At 44.3% G+C, this 17,951-nt stretch overlaps 1 protein-coding gene across 2 annotated transcripts in view; it reads right to left on the bottom strand.

The window, feature by feature from the left end:
* OGDHL (oxoglutarate dehydrogenase L) overlaps positions 1 to 17,951 on the bottom strand; it is a 683,466-nt gene that overhangs the window by 385,287 nt on the left and 280,228 nt on the right. For both annotated transcript variants that reach the window (XM_078643351.1, XM_078643352.1), the window contains exon 8: positions 12,046 to 12,136. In XM_078643351.1, the coding sequence (XP_078499477.1) occupies positions 12,046 to 12,136 (91 nt within the window). The remainder of the gene's footprint in view (positions 1 to 12,045; positions 12,137 to 17,951) is intronic.

Here is a 17,951-nt window from a genome sequence, read left to right as displayed (position 1 = left end):
CCGGTGTTCATGGGAACTTTGATTTCCCAGATTGGACCGGGGCTAAAAGTGCAAGTGGTGTGGTCAACATGTCTCTCGCTTCTAGTACATTGACTGCAATTCTTCAGGACCTAGTAAAAAACTACAATCTACAAAACATGACCTAATGATTAGTATCAGTGTTAAATACAGCACATAAGTTGTAATACCTGTTTGACCCTGCTCTTGCCTAAAGGTTAGAGTTATGGGGTGTCAACAGTACCCGGTGGGTCTGACATCAAGGGAGAAGCCATAGGGGCCTACCCATCTCACCGGGTCCGGATAGTCACTATCCGTACCCGGTGAGATGGGTAGGCATTACTGGCCCTGACACAAGCAGTAGAAACCTCAACCCCTATGGCTTCTCCCTTGATGTCAGACCCACCGGGCACTGTTGACACCCCATAACTCTAACCTTTAGGCAAGAGCAGGGTCAAACAGGTAGTACAACTTATGTGCTGTATTTAACACTGATACTAATCATTAGGTCATGTTTTGTAGATTGTAGTTTTTTACTAGGTCCTGAAGAATCGCAGTCAATGTACTAGAAGCGAGAAACATGTTGACCACACCACTTGCACTTTAGCCCCGGTCCAATCTGGGAAATCAAAGTTCCCATGAACACTGGCTGCCCTTGATTTTAATTGTGGTAAAGGGCCACCAGAATAAAATTGTTTTCCGGTACCTTGTACCATATTTTATCCTCACCCGCACTATCTACTCTGTCCTGGCCCCTCACCCCCACTTCACCCATAGGCAGTTAGATAAAAGATCTCCGATAAAGAGCCCCTCTTTGAGGTGAGCCCGTTGGGCATTGCACCGCCTGCCCGACGAGGAGCATTGCCTTTGATGAAGCATGACACTCGCAAGGGTGTGTGGGGCCATTATATCCAACAAATTGGATACCCAGGGGTGGTCCTCCATTGAGCACTAGCCCTTATACCATAGTGACCTTCTCCTTCTTTCTTTCTCCCCCTAGGAACAGCCCAGTCATCTCTCTTGTTGTCTTGATATCTGGGGCTACGACTGCGGCCGGACCTTCCATTCTCTTTTCTCTGAATGGTAATCAAAGCCCTACTGGATCACAGTTGATCATTGTCCTCCCCTACCCTTTGTTACACACCCCCCCACTCTCTAGATGTAGTCATCATTCGTGATCTGCAAGGCATCGACAGCTGAATTTGTCCGCCTTGGTGTTCAATGAGCCTGCCAGGTACTCCACGACCAGGAAGATGTCCTGGTGCTCTGGCCAAATCTGAAAGCACAGAACCTCCTGGCACAGGGCCCACAACCCCACATGCCCTGTGTGTTGGAATACAACATGGCGGCAATGTCTGTGAACACATGAACCAACCTTCCTTCACGGCTCATAGGAAGACTTGCAATGCCAAGCAGATAGCCCTCAGCTACAGAAGATTGATGTGGACCTGAGATTACTTTGAAGACCAGAGTCCCCTGATCTCCACCTTTCCCAGGTGGCCGCCCCAATGCAAAAATGACTCATCAGGCACCACTGCCAACTCTGAATGGAGAAGAGAAAGGGGGCTACCATGGACCTAATTACAGTCTGTCAGCCATATAGCAGATCTTTAGCAGCCTCCTTCGAAATCTGGACCAGGTTAGAGAGATTCTCCTGGTGCTGCACCCACTGGGACTTCAGATCCCACTGCATATGCTAACTGGCGTGCTTCGCCTGCAGGATGCATGAGGCCATCAAACCCAGTTGCCTAAGAGGCCCTCTCACCAAAATACAAGATTGAGGCTGAAACATCAGGATCATAGCCCAAATATCCTGGACTCTCTGCCCGGAGGATAGCGACGGAAATGCACTGTATTTAGAATGGCTCCGATTCAAGGGTGATAGGTGTGACTTTGGCATAATGATAGTGAACCTCAACAAGTGCAAATGGTTCACCACAACCTGGAGGTGGGGTGAGCTCGCCTTTAGCAGCGAGTCGTTGAGGTAGGGGAAAGACTGGAACCCAGACCTCCGAAGATGAGCTGCAACCACTACCTTCACTCCAGTGAACACCTGGGGGCACTAGTGAGGCTGAAGGTAAGCACAGAAACTGGAAATGGCCATGTCCAACTGTGAACCCCAGGTAACACCTGTAGGCTTGCAGGACGGGGATGTGAAAATAAGTGTCCTGCAAAAGCACCACTAACATCCAGGGCAGACAAGTCCTGAGCCAAGGTGAGCATCTTGGATTTCTCTTTCCATAGAAAGACGTTGAAAAGGTGCAAAATAGTCCTCCATCCTTTTTTGGCACCAGAAAGTAGCTGGAATAACAAATATGCCCTACTTCTGGAGCAGATACCTACTTGATGGCTCCTTTGGCCCGAAGAGCCTACACTTCCTGACAGAGCAAGGATAGATGATCCTCTATCAGCTGTTTTTGGAATGGTGGCAAAGGTGGAGGGGTTTCCATTAATGAAAGGGCATACCCTTTCTGCACAATTTGAAGCACTCACTTGTTGGAGATAATTATAGATCATTGGGTTAGGTAGTGCTTGATCCTGCCACCAACAGGATGGCTGTGCTGGATGAAGGTTGCACTAAGGAGGCTTAGAGACTGTGGCAGCCAGAGGGGTGGGGGACTGACCAGCACGCTGGGTGTGGCTCTTGCATCCTCTTTGGGATCCTCATCCACGATGGGACCGGGTAATCTGCTGGACCGTGTGGGGATCATTGGCATTGCAGGTGCCCATATGTGCCCCTACAACGGGCACTGTAGGGGTGAAAGGACTCTTGCAGGGACTGGGCAGTTAGAGAAAGCCTGAGAGAGTGGGTGGTGACCCAGCTCTCACAGCTCTCCTAAAACCACTTGAGTGCCGTATCAGCCTTGTCATTAAATATGCGCGAACAATCAAAGAACGACTGGACATCCCCCGAGAACCCAGTGGATTGCAGCCAGGTGTAGCGATGCAGAGCCACCGTAGAGGCCATGGCTCTACCCAGTGTGGCCATGGCATCCAGTCCACATTTGAGAGTGAATGTTGCTGCATCCCGAAAGTCCACTAAGACTTGGCTGCAGATAGATAGGTTTTCCTCTATTGCACAGGAAGCAGCTGCAAAACCGAGTCCCACAAGGCACTAGGAATATTGGTCCAAGAGGCATGCAGGTTGCACCAACTGCAAGGCTAGGCTGGTGAAAGAAAAATGAACTTCCCAAAGGGGTCCAGACTTTTAGGTTCCCTGTCCAGTGGAGTGGAAGGGAACACATTTGGGTTCTCCTTGGCTGTTGATTCCTGCACAACCAGATCTCATGGAGGGGTGCTGGGAGAGGGAGGTTGGATCTCCTGGGGCAGGACGGTGACGTCAGGCAATCATGCAGTGCACAGTAGCCCCTATGAAAGGTTTAGCCCAAGCCCCCAGGAGAACGTTGGTCAGATCTTCATTGAAGGGGACAAACGGTTCACCTGAGCCTGCTCCTGGGCGAAGCAACACGGCAAGGACCTCAGCTGCCTTGAGCGACATGGTGGCAAAGAATGCACCCTCGTCCGAAAAAGGGCCCAGAGAGGAAAGCATGCTAAAGTCCAGAGAAGTGGCTAAGACACTGGCTTCACCCATGTCTGTACACCGCTTTTCTTCTGGCTCAGAGCTCTGCATACCAGTTTTCTTCATGCTCAGGGTCTCCCTCTAGAGAGCAAACCATTCCTCATCAATTCCACCTTCAGGAAGGTAAGGTATATCTAGAGGCGGTAAATCCAGGGGTTGGGTAGGGCCTAGACTGCACAGGCATCATTCTCGGGATGATAATGGGCTTGATGTCGAGCACCGTCGGTGGAGCCAGGGTGAAAGAAGGCACCAGTGGCGGGGTTAATCCGGATCCTGGGGCAAATCCAGAGGTACTGGCTGGCACTGGGGGTGGACTCGCCAGCAGTAACCCAGTTGGGCACCTCTCAGCTCAGTGTGGCCCAAAGTCACGCCAGAGGGAGCCGGTGGCTCAAAGATTGTATGCATGGCATCATAGAGCTCATTCAACTGAGCAGGAGCTGTTCCTGTCAACTCAGACAAACGCACAGTGGGGCCGGAAGCCAGCTCCACAGGTGGAGTGCAGGAGCAGGGCCTTGAAGCATAAGTTGGGGAGGAGGAAGCAGAAGAAAGCTTCGATGACTTCTTTTTGTGCTTCTTCGACATACCAGACTTTTAAGCGTGTGTTTTAGAGCGGGAAGATGACCATCCACAAGAATGGCCCCGAGATTGCCCTCAAGAATGGCGCAGGGCCTTCTTATGCCATACCGTAAGAAGCTTCATTGGCCGCTCACTGATCGCCCTAAGGTGCATGGCCTTGCACTTGCCAGAGGCTTTGGGGTCATGGCCCAATCCCAGGCACCAGAGACAAACCAAGTGAGAATCCGACAATGAAATATATCTGTGGCAGTCCCCACAAGGTTTAAAAGCTCTTGGTTTTGGAGGGAACATGTCCCGAAGTACACTAGGAGCAAATGATCAAAAGAGGGTCAACAAATCGTCAAAACAAAGTGGTCAAAAAGTGAGTGAGGTAGCACTCCTGATCTGCAATGTTGGCATGGAAAGAAAGGAACTTATTTTACACACCTGGGTGGTGTTTATATGGGCACAGTGACATCACTTCCGACACAGACAACCCCATGCAGAGCCGAAATAGAAAACAAGCGATGCTGATGCAGACCTTTGGTATCACTTGCTTCCTATAGTGGGGTATGTAAACCATTGGTTTGTGATCAATGTACACACTAATGGTAGCGGGGTGTTGATACACTGGGAACACCTTTTTTAACTATCAGTTATAACTAATACTTGTACCAGGATTTGTACAGTCTGGATGTGCTTTTGTATGACCCACAGCTACCACAAAAATGCAAAGCCAATTGACGCCACCTACTTGCGCACTGAGGTACTGCTCAAGATTTTCTATGTGTTGTCTAACACTGTGGTATACTATAAGGTTAGAAATCAGTGCTTTAAAGTCTATCGGAAACACGATCATAGACACAAAAAGTCAATCAAAAAAGGCAACAAAAAAAAACCAAATATATATATATATATATATATTTTCTATCTGATTCGAAAATGAAAACTGTGCCAATAAATGAACATCAAATATAGCCTCTGTGCTCCTTCAAAGAACCATCACCAACTGAACTTGTCAAAGCTAGCAAGCTAGCTGACCGGCCCTTAAACCCTTGTCCACTTCAAATCTTCAAAAACATTTGGCTATCAAATTCAGAACATTCATCACAACTATTTAACAACTGGAGTTTCCCTAGAAGACATAAAAAAGACGTACATATGCCTGTTAAAAAATAAAAAACCTCGACAATCAAGACCCCCACAACTACAGTGCCATAGCAAATGGACCATTCTTGGGCAAACTTATAGAAAGAGCAGCTTTTGCCCGATGTCACAATTCATCGAAGACAATTCAAAAATTCCTGACTTCCTAACTGGATTCTGTCCAGGAAGAGGCACATCAAAGACAATTCGAAACTTCCTGACTTCCAAACTGGATTCTGTCTAGGAAGAGACACTGAATCAGTCCTGATCTCTATCTGGGTTTCCCATGAGGCACAGGGTCAAGACTGATTTGCATATAGCTGGGTCTGAACTGAGATGTTGAAGTGAGCTAAAGAATGATGATGGATTCAACCCAGATCTGTGACTGGGGGTGAGTGTCTGAAAAGTTTCAGCGCTCCGTCCATCATCTCCTTATGTTTGCTTTGTTCGCCCTAAGTTGGCAGGGTGTGTCCAGACGTGGGTCCCTTGCTCACTTTGCCACTGGATTCAAGCTAGCCTGGCTGATAAAAGGTGTTACCAGAAACCAGTCCCAGGATGCTTGTTTCTGGTTCAGGGAAGACCTGGCTTGGCAGTTCGGGCTGGACTGTTCCCGTGAGGCACAGGGTCAAGACTGATCTGCATATAGCTGGGTCTGAACTGAGGTGGCGAAGTGAGCGAAAGAATGAAGATGGATTCATCCCAGATCTGTGACTGGGGGTGTGTGTCTGAAAAGTTTCAGTGCTCCATCCATCATGTCCTTGTGTTTGCTTGGTTCGCCCGAAGTTGGCAGGGTATGCTCCAAAGTGGGTCCCTTGCTCACTTTGCCACTGGATTCAAGCTAGCCTTGCTGATGAAGGTTGTTACCCAGAAACCGATCCCAGGATGCTTGTTTCTGGTTCAGGGAAGACCTGGTTTGGCAGCTCGGGCTGGACTGTTCCCATGGGGCACAGGGTCAAGACTGAGTTGCATATAGCTGGGTCTGAACTGAGGTGGCAAAGTGAGCTAAAGAATGATGATGGATTAAACCCCGATCTGTAACTGGGGGTGAGTGTCTGAAATGTTTCAGTGCTACGTCCATCACTTCCTTGCGTTTGCTCTATCTGGGATGACCTTAACAACACAGTAGACCAGAACAGGGTTGCTACCCTACTTATCTTGGACCTTTCAGCAGCCTTTGACACAGGAGATCATGACACTCTAATCTAAAGACTTGACGAAGCCGGAATAGAGGGCTCGGCTCTCACTTGGATCACATTGTACCTACACAATAAAACAAATATTATACATACGGCTCCATTCTCTTCTAAACCATACAGCTTAAAGCAGGAGTCCCATGTTTTTCGAACATGTATATGAAATAATTACCAGATCTGATCAAACGTGCTGACTTTACCTACTATGACTATGCACATGATACACAGATACTTCTGAAATTGGAAAGCCTAAAGGGCATTGGAACATCAAAATCTTCCATGGCCTCCGGGCCGTTGCCAATGGATGACATGGGACCACCTCAAACTGAATTTCTCCAAAACCAAAATACTCATCTGTGGTGTGGAAAACCTGTGACCCTACCTTTCCTCCTGGCCTGACGATCTAGGACCACCACCAAAAATATCTCACTGAATGAACAAGTGGATAAGGTAGCCAAGTTTCTCACAACAAAAACATTGTGCAAGCTACCATCTCTATTGTCCTATCAATATTGGATTACACTAATGGTCTGTATCATGGCTCACCCTTGTCAACCTTGAGAAGATTACAAAGAATTTAGCACACTGTTGGTAAACTCCTCCAACATATAAAGCCACAAGTGTGCATCTACCCTGTCTTGAGAGCCCTACACTGGTTAACAGTTGCCAGAAGATCCACTTTGAAGCTGCTATATATCACACACACAGCAATACATGTCAAAGGGCCAGTCTTCATCACGAAGAAAATCAGCAAATACTTACAACAGAGTAACCTACACTTGAAAATGGTTCCCCGCCTCAAAATTCATACATACACAAATAAAACATAGGTGGAGCATTTTTCTCTTTTCAAGCAGCAAAACTATGGAATTCGCTACACACAAACACAAGATTCACTGACAACTATCTCAGCTTCAGAAGTCTAGTCAAGAGCTGGCTCTTCCACATATGACGACTATACCCACAATACAACAGGGTACCACAACAGTATACTCAAACCTGAGATGAAGTTGTCATTACACATTTGCATTTGTACACCAAACTATGCAAATACATTTTTTATAAGGGGAAAATGTACATTACACCACAGGGTACATGTGTATGCTAAGCCATTTCATAATTGCTGCTTCTATATACATAGAGGTGCATACATAGAGGAACTTCATTCCTGCTACTAAAACTTTGTGGAATGTCATGAGTATATATGTATGTATAAGTTAGTTATAGGTATTTGGGGGGAAAAACAATATGCATACTTCACCACATGATATATGTGCACATCAGACCATGTAAATATTGCTGCTTAAAAAATGGATACTTATGCAGAGCGGTTTACTCCAGCTACTAAAACATAACCATGCATCATGTGTATATAAGTATGTATAATTATTTTCCGTCTTGATATATAAAACAAATACTCGTTTTCAATCTATGTCTCAACCCTCCTCCCTCTGACTCATTCCAAACCTTTGTGACTACTATGAACTTCCAAACATCCTCTCCAACTTCCCCCTCCTTTTTTATCCATGTCACTCAAGTAACATGCACACACAACTACTACTTACAAAAACAACTTACATCTCCCTCTTTTCCCATCATTCTATCCCTACTCTAAACTCTACTAAACACACAAGGACTCACGAGCACAAACCTAACACAACTAATGCACGCAGGGAAAAAAATTGAAAACGAATCTATTAACTATTAAACTCTTGTTTTGGGCTCCAGAGTAGCGTGCTACTTGCTGCAAAGCACTTCAATGCCATGTCAGGGGTAATAAGCACTACAAAAATACAATTTACAATTAAACACAGTAATGGGGCTGTTCTGATATAATTGCCAGGCTGCTTTTGGTTCCCTGTCCAGCCATGATGTGTAGATCTGCTTTCAGGGTAAGAATAGCAAGGGTCACCCTGTGAACCCTCCCCAAAGTAGATGAGTTCAAGGGGAAGATGTTGCATGTCACTACTCTGCGAATGAAATCATCCACAATATTGTCCTTTAAGTATTTATTTACCATTCTTGGATTCACATCCACTTACTTATGCTTGAGATAAAGCGGTAAGGTTAATATTATGGATGTTATATTTGTGACGTTCGATATTTGGACTGCAATATAATTTTAGAGCTACAGCAGTAACAGTAGAATCAGCTAAAGGTGCTTCCTATAATTATTGTAGCGTATTTCATTTCAAGGGGTAGGTTAGAAACATGATTCAAGATGGCCGTTCCCATCAATAGCCAGGCTGCTGAATCAATGATGGTACAAGCTACATCACGCCCAGTAGAACACAAACCATGCCCAAAGTAGATACATGGCTCCAACCTGTCTGACACTCAAGCTACACACTCACCACCCTATACAGGACAGCAGGCTGGCATCCACTTATCATGGCAATTTCAGTTGAAAAATCTGCAGCCGGGTTCACCATCTATCTGTCACCGGAGTACTGAAGTTAAATACACTTAATCTGGTAAAGTGGTGAAGGGAGAAAACTGCTTTTGTAATGATAAATCACAGTCTATAAATTATTATAATCTGGTAAATTCCATAGGTAAATATACCCTACACTAATTGTAATGCTAATTTTGGGATGCAGCACCTTTCTCTGTGTAACTATGGCCCTTCCGACCTAGCACGTTACAGTTAGATTTGCAAACCATCTATTTAAACCATGGGTCAAGTTGAGACTACAAGGGCTCTCTCATTCATACAATTACCTTTTGACTAACACTCACTACACTTCATTTTCTTTTTGGCCTCATTCTTTTGTCCTTTGCCTGTCAAAGCATCTGAAACCACTGCGGCATACAATGCTTGCGCATCACATAATTACAAAATGTAAAATTGAAACACACCAGAGGCGCCACTTGGGGTCCTTACTTTGCAGTCTCTACAGAGCACAGCAATGTTATACCAAACTGAATCATTTCAATCCCTTTTACGAGTTATTCTGGTACTTTACTCAATGATATCATCATGTAATAAATATTGGAATTTATTTTAAAAAATTAGCAAAACTGGTAACAGCATTTTTTAATTAACCTATGTCCACAAACATCATTGCCCATTATGTAACCAATAGTAAAAAAATAAATTAGTAAGAACCCTGGATGGATCTGACCCAAGATAATTAGAGTTAAGAGGTGTAAGAGTTTCATCTGCCTCTCACTCTTCACAAAACATTTTGAGTTTTTCTAGATATATTTTTTTACTAGGTTGGCTCGTCTTTAGGCAAAAGTCACATATCCTCTTGTATATGAGCAAGGTTATTCTTGGGACAAACAACTGCTGGATATGTGGTAACAACTTCATTTATCGGATTACATGATTGTATCCTTTTTTTTTATTTTAATCATTTTTGTGTCCAAGTCCTTCATTAGCATCAGTAGCTAAAGGTATTTTGAGTGGACTTTATACATGTAAAGTCAGGTAAAAAAATGTTCCTGATTTCTGTATCTCTGCTGCTACACGCCTATCTTTCTCTGACGTATCATCTGGGAAGAAGATTCTTTTTGTCGTAGGACTCTGTTGGAGATCAGATTCCATGTGTGCTCAGGAAAGTATCCCCCTAACCAACCGCAAATTCTTTGGATTCTTTAGGAAGGAAAGTATTGGTACTGCACCACCCCTCCTGACTAAAGTACAGCTAGCGCCATAGATATGAAGTAAAACAGTGGTGTCCTTCATAGTTGTGTGTCAGAATGGTGAGCCTCTCATGAGACCTTAAGCGGTGTGAGATTTAATGTTAAACATGAGAAACAATTACTGTTCTAATGTAGGTATCTGCTGGATGACACTGCAACCTGCAACCTGCAACTGCCTGCAGTATGGCGTCAAGCAGCATCCGCCTGCAGTTTATCATGACCGAGTACCTGAACCTCCTGACCCCACTCAGCTTCCAACCAGCGATTTCTAAAGACAAAAGTGAAAATAGGTACTTTCAGCAGACGAAAACTTCATCTGTAAGGACTTGGGAGCAGGCTTCATAATGAGCTTTCTGCTGTGAATTTTGTTGCTCCAGGAAGAGGCAAGGTAGACTTGGCGATGGCAGACCATTTAAGTGTTATACAGGTGACAAGATCCAATAGCTGAAGCCACTGAATCTCCATATAGAGACAGCATTACGTACCATATTTTGTATCTAACGGCCACCTTTCATGTATTCAGTTTTATACCCAGCATTCCCTTCAGTGCCTAATTTGAGCCGGTGTTGTCCGGTGCTCAGCACCAGTAGTTTATCATCAACACCAGTGCTTATAGATTGAACTCAATCCAATTGAAGAGTTTTTCATGAGCACCAGTTAATGACACACTCATTTTTGGAAGGCACAGGACATTAAGTGATTTGCCCAGAATCATAGAATGTTGAGCCGACGCCGAGACTCGAACCTGGTTCCTCAGCTCTTAAGTTGGCAGATCTTGCCATTAAGCCACATCCTCTCCCCATTTATGGTTAGTGGTTGGTTGTGTTTTAGGCGACGCTAACAGGATAAATAGGCTGGTGTAAGCTGCCTCCTGACGAAAACCCCGGCACTTATTTTTTTTTTTACAAATTAACCACTGACGTCTTATGGATTTTTATACCAATTGAGGTTGACTCCCTTATACATTTGGATGCATTTTGTTTAATACATTTTTTATGTTCAATATATTTTATTACATTTTGCAAACAGAGATAGACAGTGCTGAGAGAAAGAAATATACAGAGAGAGAGGCGGGTTACATTGAGGGGGAGAGGGAAAGGCTGTGCATAAGTTGATTCTTTATACAATAATGCAGTTGATGTAGATCACTTCTTTGCGTATGAATAAATATAGATACATTTTTAACTTATTTGTTATACTCTGTAGGAACATTTCACCTTCAGTTTTCGGATGTTTTTAAGTCTGTTTAATTACAACTCATGCGCTGTCACTTCTGAAGGGTAGCCTTATGCTCTGCATAAAACTAAAAAGAAAGCAATGGCAACTTTCAAAAGTTACTTTTTTCCTGGTTTTTACTGTAGTTCTGTTTTGAGGCCTCTTAATGCTTCTACCCACCTCCATCTACTACAGGCCAAGCCTTACTAAGTGTGTGCAATGTTTCAAAATTGAAATGTGTGGAAGGAAATGGCAGGCTACTGGTTGCAGCGATTCTGTAAAACAAAATGGAAAACTTAGTGTGAATTTGAAGGTAAAGCAAAGGAAGAGTGGGCTTTTTATATAAAAGTGTTGAATGAACTTTGTTATTGAATGGCTGCGATGGAGAGGCTTTAATTTTTAGATGGAATGGCAATGTAGAATGCTTAGTTACAAGATTAAACATTTGGAGGGAGGGCCAAGTAAATCTTTGGAAACAAATGACTTTGAAGGAAATGTGAGCTAGATTTTGGCAAGAGACTGAATATTTTGAGGAGATATAATAAAAAAGAGCATTGATAACCTCTGAATCTTTCAATGACACTGTTACCATGTTGAGTTCCATGACGTTATTACAAATTACTAGGCCTGACTGGGTGGACAACATATTTGCACACATGTTCATCAACAAGAAATGTGTTCACAGAACGAAATAAGGCAGAAAACGTTTACCTCATCAGAAGCCTCAAGTTTTGGGTCAAACTGGCAAAAGATCTGCTCCAAATCCTTTCGAATCACATTTGCGAGCACATTCAACCGCCCCCTACAAAACAAACAGCAACAGTTAGCACTTTAAAACGCAAGGTCACAAGTCAGCAACACAAACAATGTTTAAAATGATAGCAGCACTTACATATTTAAGGCTAAAACATCTGTTAAGTCTGCAAAAATGTTCTTCAGCTGTTCCCTGCCTCACTCCCAGATATGGGACCGCTGCCACTGGGCCAACAGCCCATGTACATCATTTCAGTAGGCTCTACATTCTGGACAAGTCCAACTATGGGAAAACACCGAGCGCTGTTTTGCAATAAGCTGCTAACATATGTGCCCACATACTGAGATCCTAGTCTCATGATCCACTCTCAATTCCTCAGCCACACAACCACGTGGAAATATCTTCCCTTCCATCTGCCACTACTGTCTGGCCATGTCCAAATTTGAAAAAAAGAAAATCTTAGCCTTTTCTTCACTGTAGGAATTCTACAGACGAGTTCACTGTGTACTCTGTCCACTTGATATGACAGATAAGCTCTCTACACATGCCACTAATGCTAGTTCTACTTGTGTTACCACCTCCATTGCCACTACCACTGCTACTATCAGTGGCCCCTGATCTCCAGCACTTTACCCCTTAAATTAAAATCACTCCAGATGATCCTTCCAACGACTGCAAGCCACCTGCACTTGTCCAGTGTATTCAATATATCAAACAACCTGCTGGATATATTCTAGAGAAAACTTCACCCATCAATGAGCATAAAGTCAATCCTTGTTTCAATCCTAAATGATATTTTCAAAAGATGAGAGAAAGGAATTATAACTGAAACTTGCCCATCATCCTTCCTAACAAAATACATCTCAAACAAGATGAGACAGGTGGTGAGGTACACTTCCGCTTTGTCTAAAGTGGCAGATTGCCCTTCTAAAATACATTAAATGCACTTCTCCACTTGCCATAATCTTCTTGCATTGCAGAAGACCTGCACAATCTAGCGAATCTTCCAATCAACAAGTGGTCATGACCCATCTACCGCTTCTGTGAAAACGCCACCTCGTAGTATCCCAGCACTTTAGAAAAATACATAACAATACAACTGTGGTGTCGCTTCTTTAAGAGCACACCCCCTAACTAGATGGCTTACTTCACCAACAGCACTATATAAACGTAAAACTCTGAGATTGACATTAGAAAGGCTCTACATTGTTCAGGATAAGTACAGCAAATGCTTATGTAAATTTCCAGGTATTGTAATATATTTATGGGGTAACTGTTCATTTAACATTATTGTGAAACAGTTGAAACAGAATAATTGGGCTAGTGTTACCGCAAGGGTTGGAGTAAGACTACTAAATTAGAGAAACTATATAAATAAGGGAATAGATTAAATTTAGTACTATGGTTAAGGTAGGTATAACAACTTAATTTAATTAATATAAATGAAACTGAATTAATAAAGGATTATGGTTAGTAATGGGGTTAGGTTAATGTAATAATATATTCATTAACACAATGTCAGTATTAGTGCTAAGTTGTTAATTATTTAACTTTCTTGAAGTTAAATTAGAGGTTAGAATTAGGTCAAAGACACATACATTATTTAATTTAAATTAAGATTAGGGTTAGGGTTAGTATTATGGCTACAGTAAGGAACATATTCCATTTAAACACATGTCAATTAACAGTTACTGTTAATGTTAGAATTCGGTTAATGATAACTATTTATTTTTATGTCATTTGGCATAAGGGTTACTTTAAGGTCAGCAATTATATTTAATTACATGTAGTTAGTTTAAAACTAGAGATTCAATTAGGTCTATAATTTTATAATTGGAAATAATAGTTCAATGGAGTCTAAACTTTGGAAAAGAGGAGCCTGATTGGAAACATTGGTATGACCCACCGCAACTGCTGAAATACAAAAATGGTCTTGAGGGCACCTTCAGGATCTCTGTGGTGAGTTACCTGAGGGCCCTAGCTGTGGATGTTTATACTGAAAGCTGCACTGACATTTTTAAATATCTGCAAAGGGTAATAGCTTGGTCAAATAAACGGGCCACACCTTCGTCACTTTTGCACTGAGCAAGAAGAAACATGTACGAATAACACTACATATGTTTGTCATCAATACTGAGCATCTGCACCAATCTTTTGCTCTTCTACTCAAGCCGTACTGGAAAACTGTACCACAGATTATTCTCATGCTTGGTACAGGACAGGACATTAAACCCTTAGAGCAGTGGTGCTTAGCCTTTTTGACTTTTGAGGGCCCCCACTTAATCATAACTGGTACCCAGGAACCCCCAATGAATCATTATTGGAACCTTGGAATCTCCATTAAGCCATTACTGGAAGCCAGGGACCCAGTACTAAGCATTTTTGTTGACTTGACACAAAATAACCCACAAAAAATTTCAGAAACAAGCATTCATCTAACAAATACACAAATTATTAAATACTTAATTTAGTACACAAACAAAATATTTAAAAAACAAAATGATAATTTTAATAGGAAGGTTGGGTCACTTCTAAATTGAATTGAGGCCACTCATTGTCCATACTATATTCTGTTTGATGCACTTGCACTACTTGACGAGTCAATCTAAGAATACTAACTCAGGGCCTGATTTAAATCTTGGCGGTCCATCGTGGCAGCAGTTCCAAGTACTCCGTCAAGCTGACGGAATCCCACTCACCCTATTTAGATGTATGCAGGCTGAATCTCCATCCGCATCGACAGAGTGTTTACTGCCGCATACGCAGCTTACAGATGCCAATGTGGCAGACTCCTCTGCTGGCGAACAGTACTCTATCGCCATCAGGGCAGTGGTGTTGTACCAAGTCTATTTATATTTCACAGTTGTGCTGGTGGTGTTCTAGCGGCAGGCTGGAGATGGAGTGATTCCGTTGCGGAACGCGGTCAACACTCGACTATTCATGTGGCTGAAGGCTGGATGCTAGCATCTCACACCTGATGTGTTTTGGCTAATTATTTGCACATGCATACCACACTATAAAATACACTCTGTTTCAGACCATGATCCTTCGCCATTCCACATTTGCACAACATTGTCCCATGCTGAATTCTCAGTCAAGTCATGTTTTCTTTGTTTCCCTGTTACTTGTTCATTTTGTTATTTATTATCTTTTGGGTTATAACAATCATTTAAGTTTATCATTTCATAATGGCAGGGGGGAAAATCCCCATTTTAATGAGGGAGAATTATCTGTCATGGTGGATGTAATCATAAGAGTAGAGCCACAACTGTTTGGAGCCCAAGTCCAAAATACACCCCTATCTCAGAAAAGTCAAATGTGGGCCCGAATAGTTGACAGGGTGAATTCTGTAGCAAACAACCTGCACTCAATGGAGGAAATTAGGAAGAGGTGGAAGGACCTGCGGGGGAGAGTGAGTTCCCTGGCCTCCAAGCATCACCTGCAAGTCCAGAGGACTGGTGGTGGTTCTCCCAGGACCCCATTGCAAGTCTTTCCCTGGGAGGAGAAAGTCTTGCTGGTCCTACATCCTGAAGGCTTGACAGGAATCCCTGGTGGAGTGGAGTCTGGTAATTTATACTTTTCAATGTGTCACTAAACATAAATGTCCTGTTTGCTTTAAAGTTAGCTGTTGCTAATGTATTCAGCAATTTTTTTTATTTTACATAGAAACCTAAATATATCAGTAACATCTTGTTTGACTTATTTGGATGAACGCATTGAGTTGTATTTAATACATCAGGTTTCAATAGCCTTTTCATGCGATGTTATAATGCTTATAAGTGTTAGTACTCCAAACAACAGATACGTGTTTCACATAGTCAATGTCTGTTCTCTTTTTTTTTTCTCGACAGTCATTTTATTTACTTCATTATATTAATGGACGGCGTACACGGCTTTTTGAATCCCCATCCCTTTATGTTTTTTTAAACATTTTTTATTGTCTTTTTTCAATAGCTGATAGGGCTGCCTCCTGCCTCCTGCTTTTTGTGTTGCTGATATTGGAGGCTGCACTGGCCGCTTTGCTCTATCAACCCCGGACTCTTCAAGCCCCGGATTCCAGCCAACTCCTCGCGGTTCCCGCTTCGCGGGACCCGCTTCGCTGTTAAGGCAGGCAGACTGGGCAAGGACTTAACAAGCTACAGCAGGGGCGGAGCAGGGCTGGGAGCGCGCAGGGACTCGATGTTCCAGGAGTCCCTGCTGGCCGATCAAACACACCTGGCCCGCTCTCCCTGCTAGCCCCGCCCCCCTGAGCGCCGGGGGATTGAAAGGCTCAACTCAACGCCTGCACTGTGGGACCTCCTGCTTTTTGTGTTGCTGATATTGGAGGCTGCACTGGCCGCTTTGCTCTATCAACCCCGGACTCTTCAAGCCCCGGATTCCAGCCAACTCCTCGCGGTTCCCGCTTCGCTGTTAAGGCAGGCAGACTGGGCAAGGACTTAACAAGCTACAGCAGGGGCGGAGCAGGGCTGCGAGCACGCAGGGACTCGATGTTCCAGGAGTCCCTGCTGGCCGATCAAACACACCTGGCCCGCTCTCCCTGCTAGCCCCGCCCCCCTGAGCGCCGGGGGATTGAAAGGCTCAACTCAACGCCTGCACTGTGGGACCTCCTGCTTTTTGTGTTGCTGATATTGGAGGCTGCACTGGCCGCTTTGCTCTATCAACCCCGGACTCTTCAAGCCCCGGATTCCAGCCAACTCCTCGCGGTTCCCGCTTCGCGGGACCCGCTTCGCTGTTAAGGCAGGCAGACTGGGCAAGGACTTAACAAGCTACAGCAGGGGCGGAGCAGGGCTGCGAGCGCGCAGGGACTCGATGTTCCAGGAGTCCCTGCTGGCCGATCAAACACACCTGGCCCGCTCTCCCTGCTAGCCCCGCCCCCCTGAGCGCCGGGGGATTGAAAGGCTCAACCTTAAGTATCCCTTCAACTATTTAAGTGGTCTACGACCCCGCTGCGCGGGAGCGCGCCCGGGAGAAGCCCGGGACAAGGGCGGGACCGTCTGTGGCCGTCCGGGGCCGCGGGAGGCTGGGCTGGGCCCACTCTCTTCCATCTGATTCCCCCCAACTTCGGCTGAATCGAGGAACTGATTTCGGCCATGTCCTCACCGGCTCAATGTGAAACCCCATCAAGGGTGGGAGGAAGCAACATAGGGACGTTGGATAAGTATTTTAAATCAGCTAAAGGAGATGGGGGTAAAGAAAGCTCCCTGGAGAGGCGCAGGGTAGAGCGCCGTCAGTCAATCGAATCTATGAAAAGTAGACCCCTTACTGAAATAACCTCGTATCCCCTTTCGCAAGAGGAAGGTATCTCCACCGATAGCCAAAATCTACCAACTCAAGAGGATTTTCCCCTACTATTACGGGAAACATCAACTACCCCTGGCACACTGCCTGAAGAAAATACAGTGACCACCCCATCCCTAATATCCAGCATGGCAGTTGACTTAGTTACCCAAACCCCCCCGCTGAATAAAAGTAAGCAAAGTAAGCCAAAGCAAAGTGTTGTGGTGGACTTGCATCGTCCTCCACCTAGCAAACGCAGAAGGAAAACAAGGGGGGGGCAGGGGAAAACCAAAATATCGCACTTAGATTTCGGAAAAAAACATAACTCCGTACCCTCCCCTGGCAGGGACAGAGGCATTGTGCATATTGTTATCCCCCCTAAGGAGCCAAGCGCTATCACTGCTGCTACCAATAGTGACCCAGTGGCCAATTCGACTAACATAGCCCACTCTCTTACATCTTTAGGGAATATAGAATTCCTACTTCGCTCACTTTTGCAGCCTATTAGTGAAAGCTTGAAAAAAGTCGAGATCAGGCTTACCATTCTAGAGGCATCTCTTACTACCTTGAACACCTTAGTTAGTAA

Source organism: Lissotriton helveticus, chromosome 5_1 (genome assembly GCF_964261635.1).
Source record: "Lissotriton helveticus chromosome 5_1, aLisHel1.1, whole genome shotgun sequence".
NCBI lineage: Eukaryota > Metazoa > Chordata > Amphibia > Caudata > Salamandridae > Lissotriton > Lissotriton helveticus.
The sequence above is the reverse complement of the archived record's forward strand: the minus strand, read 5'-3'. Positions and strand labels throughout refer to the sequence as shown.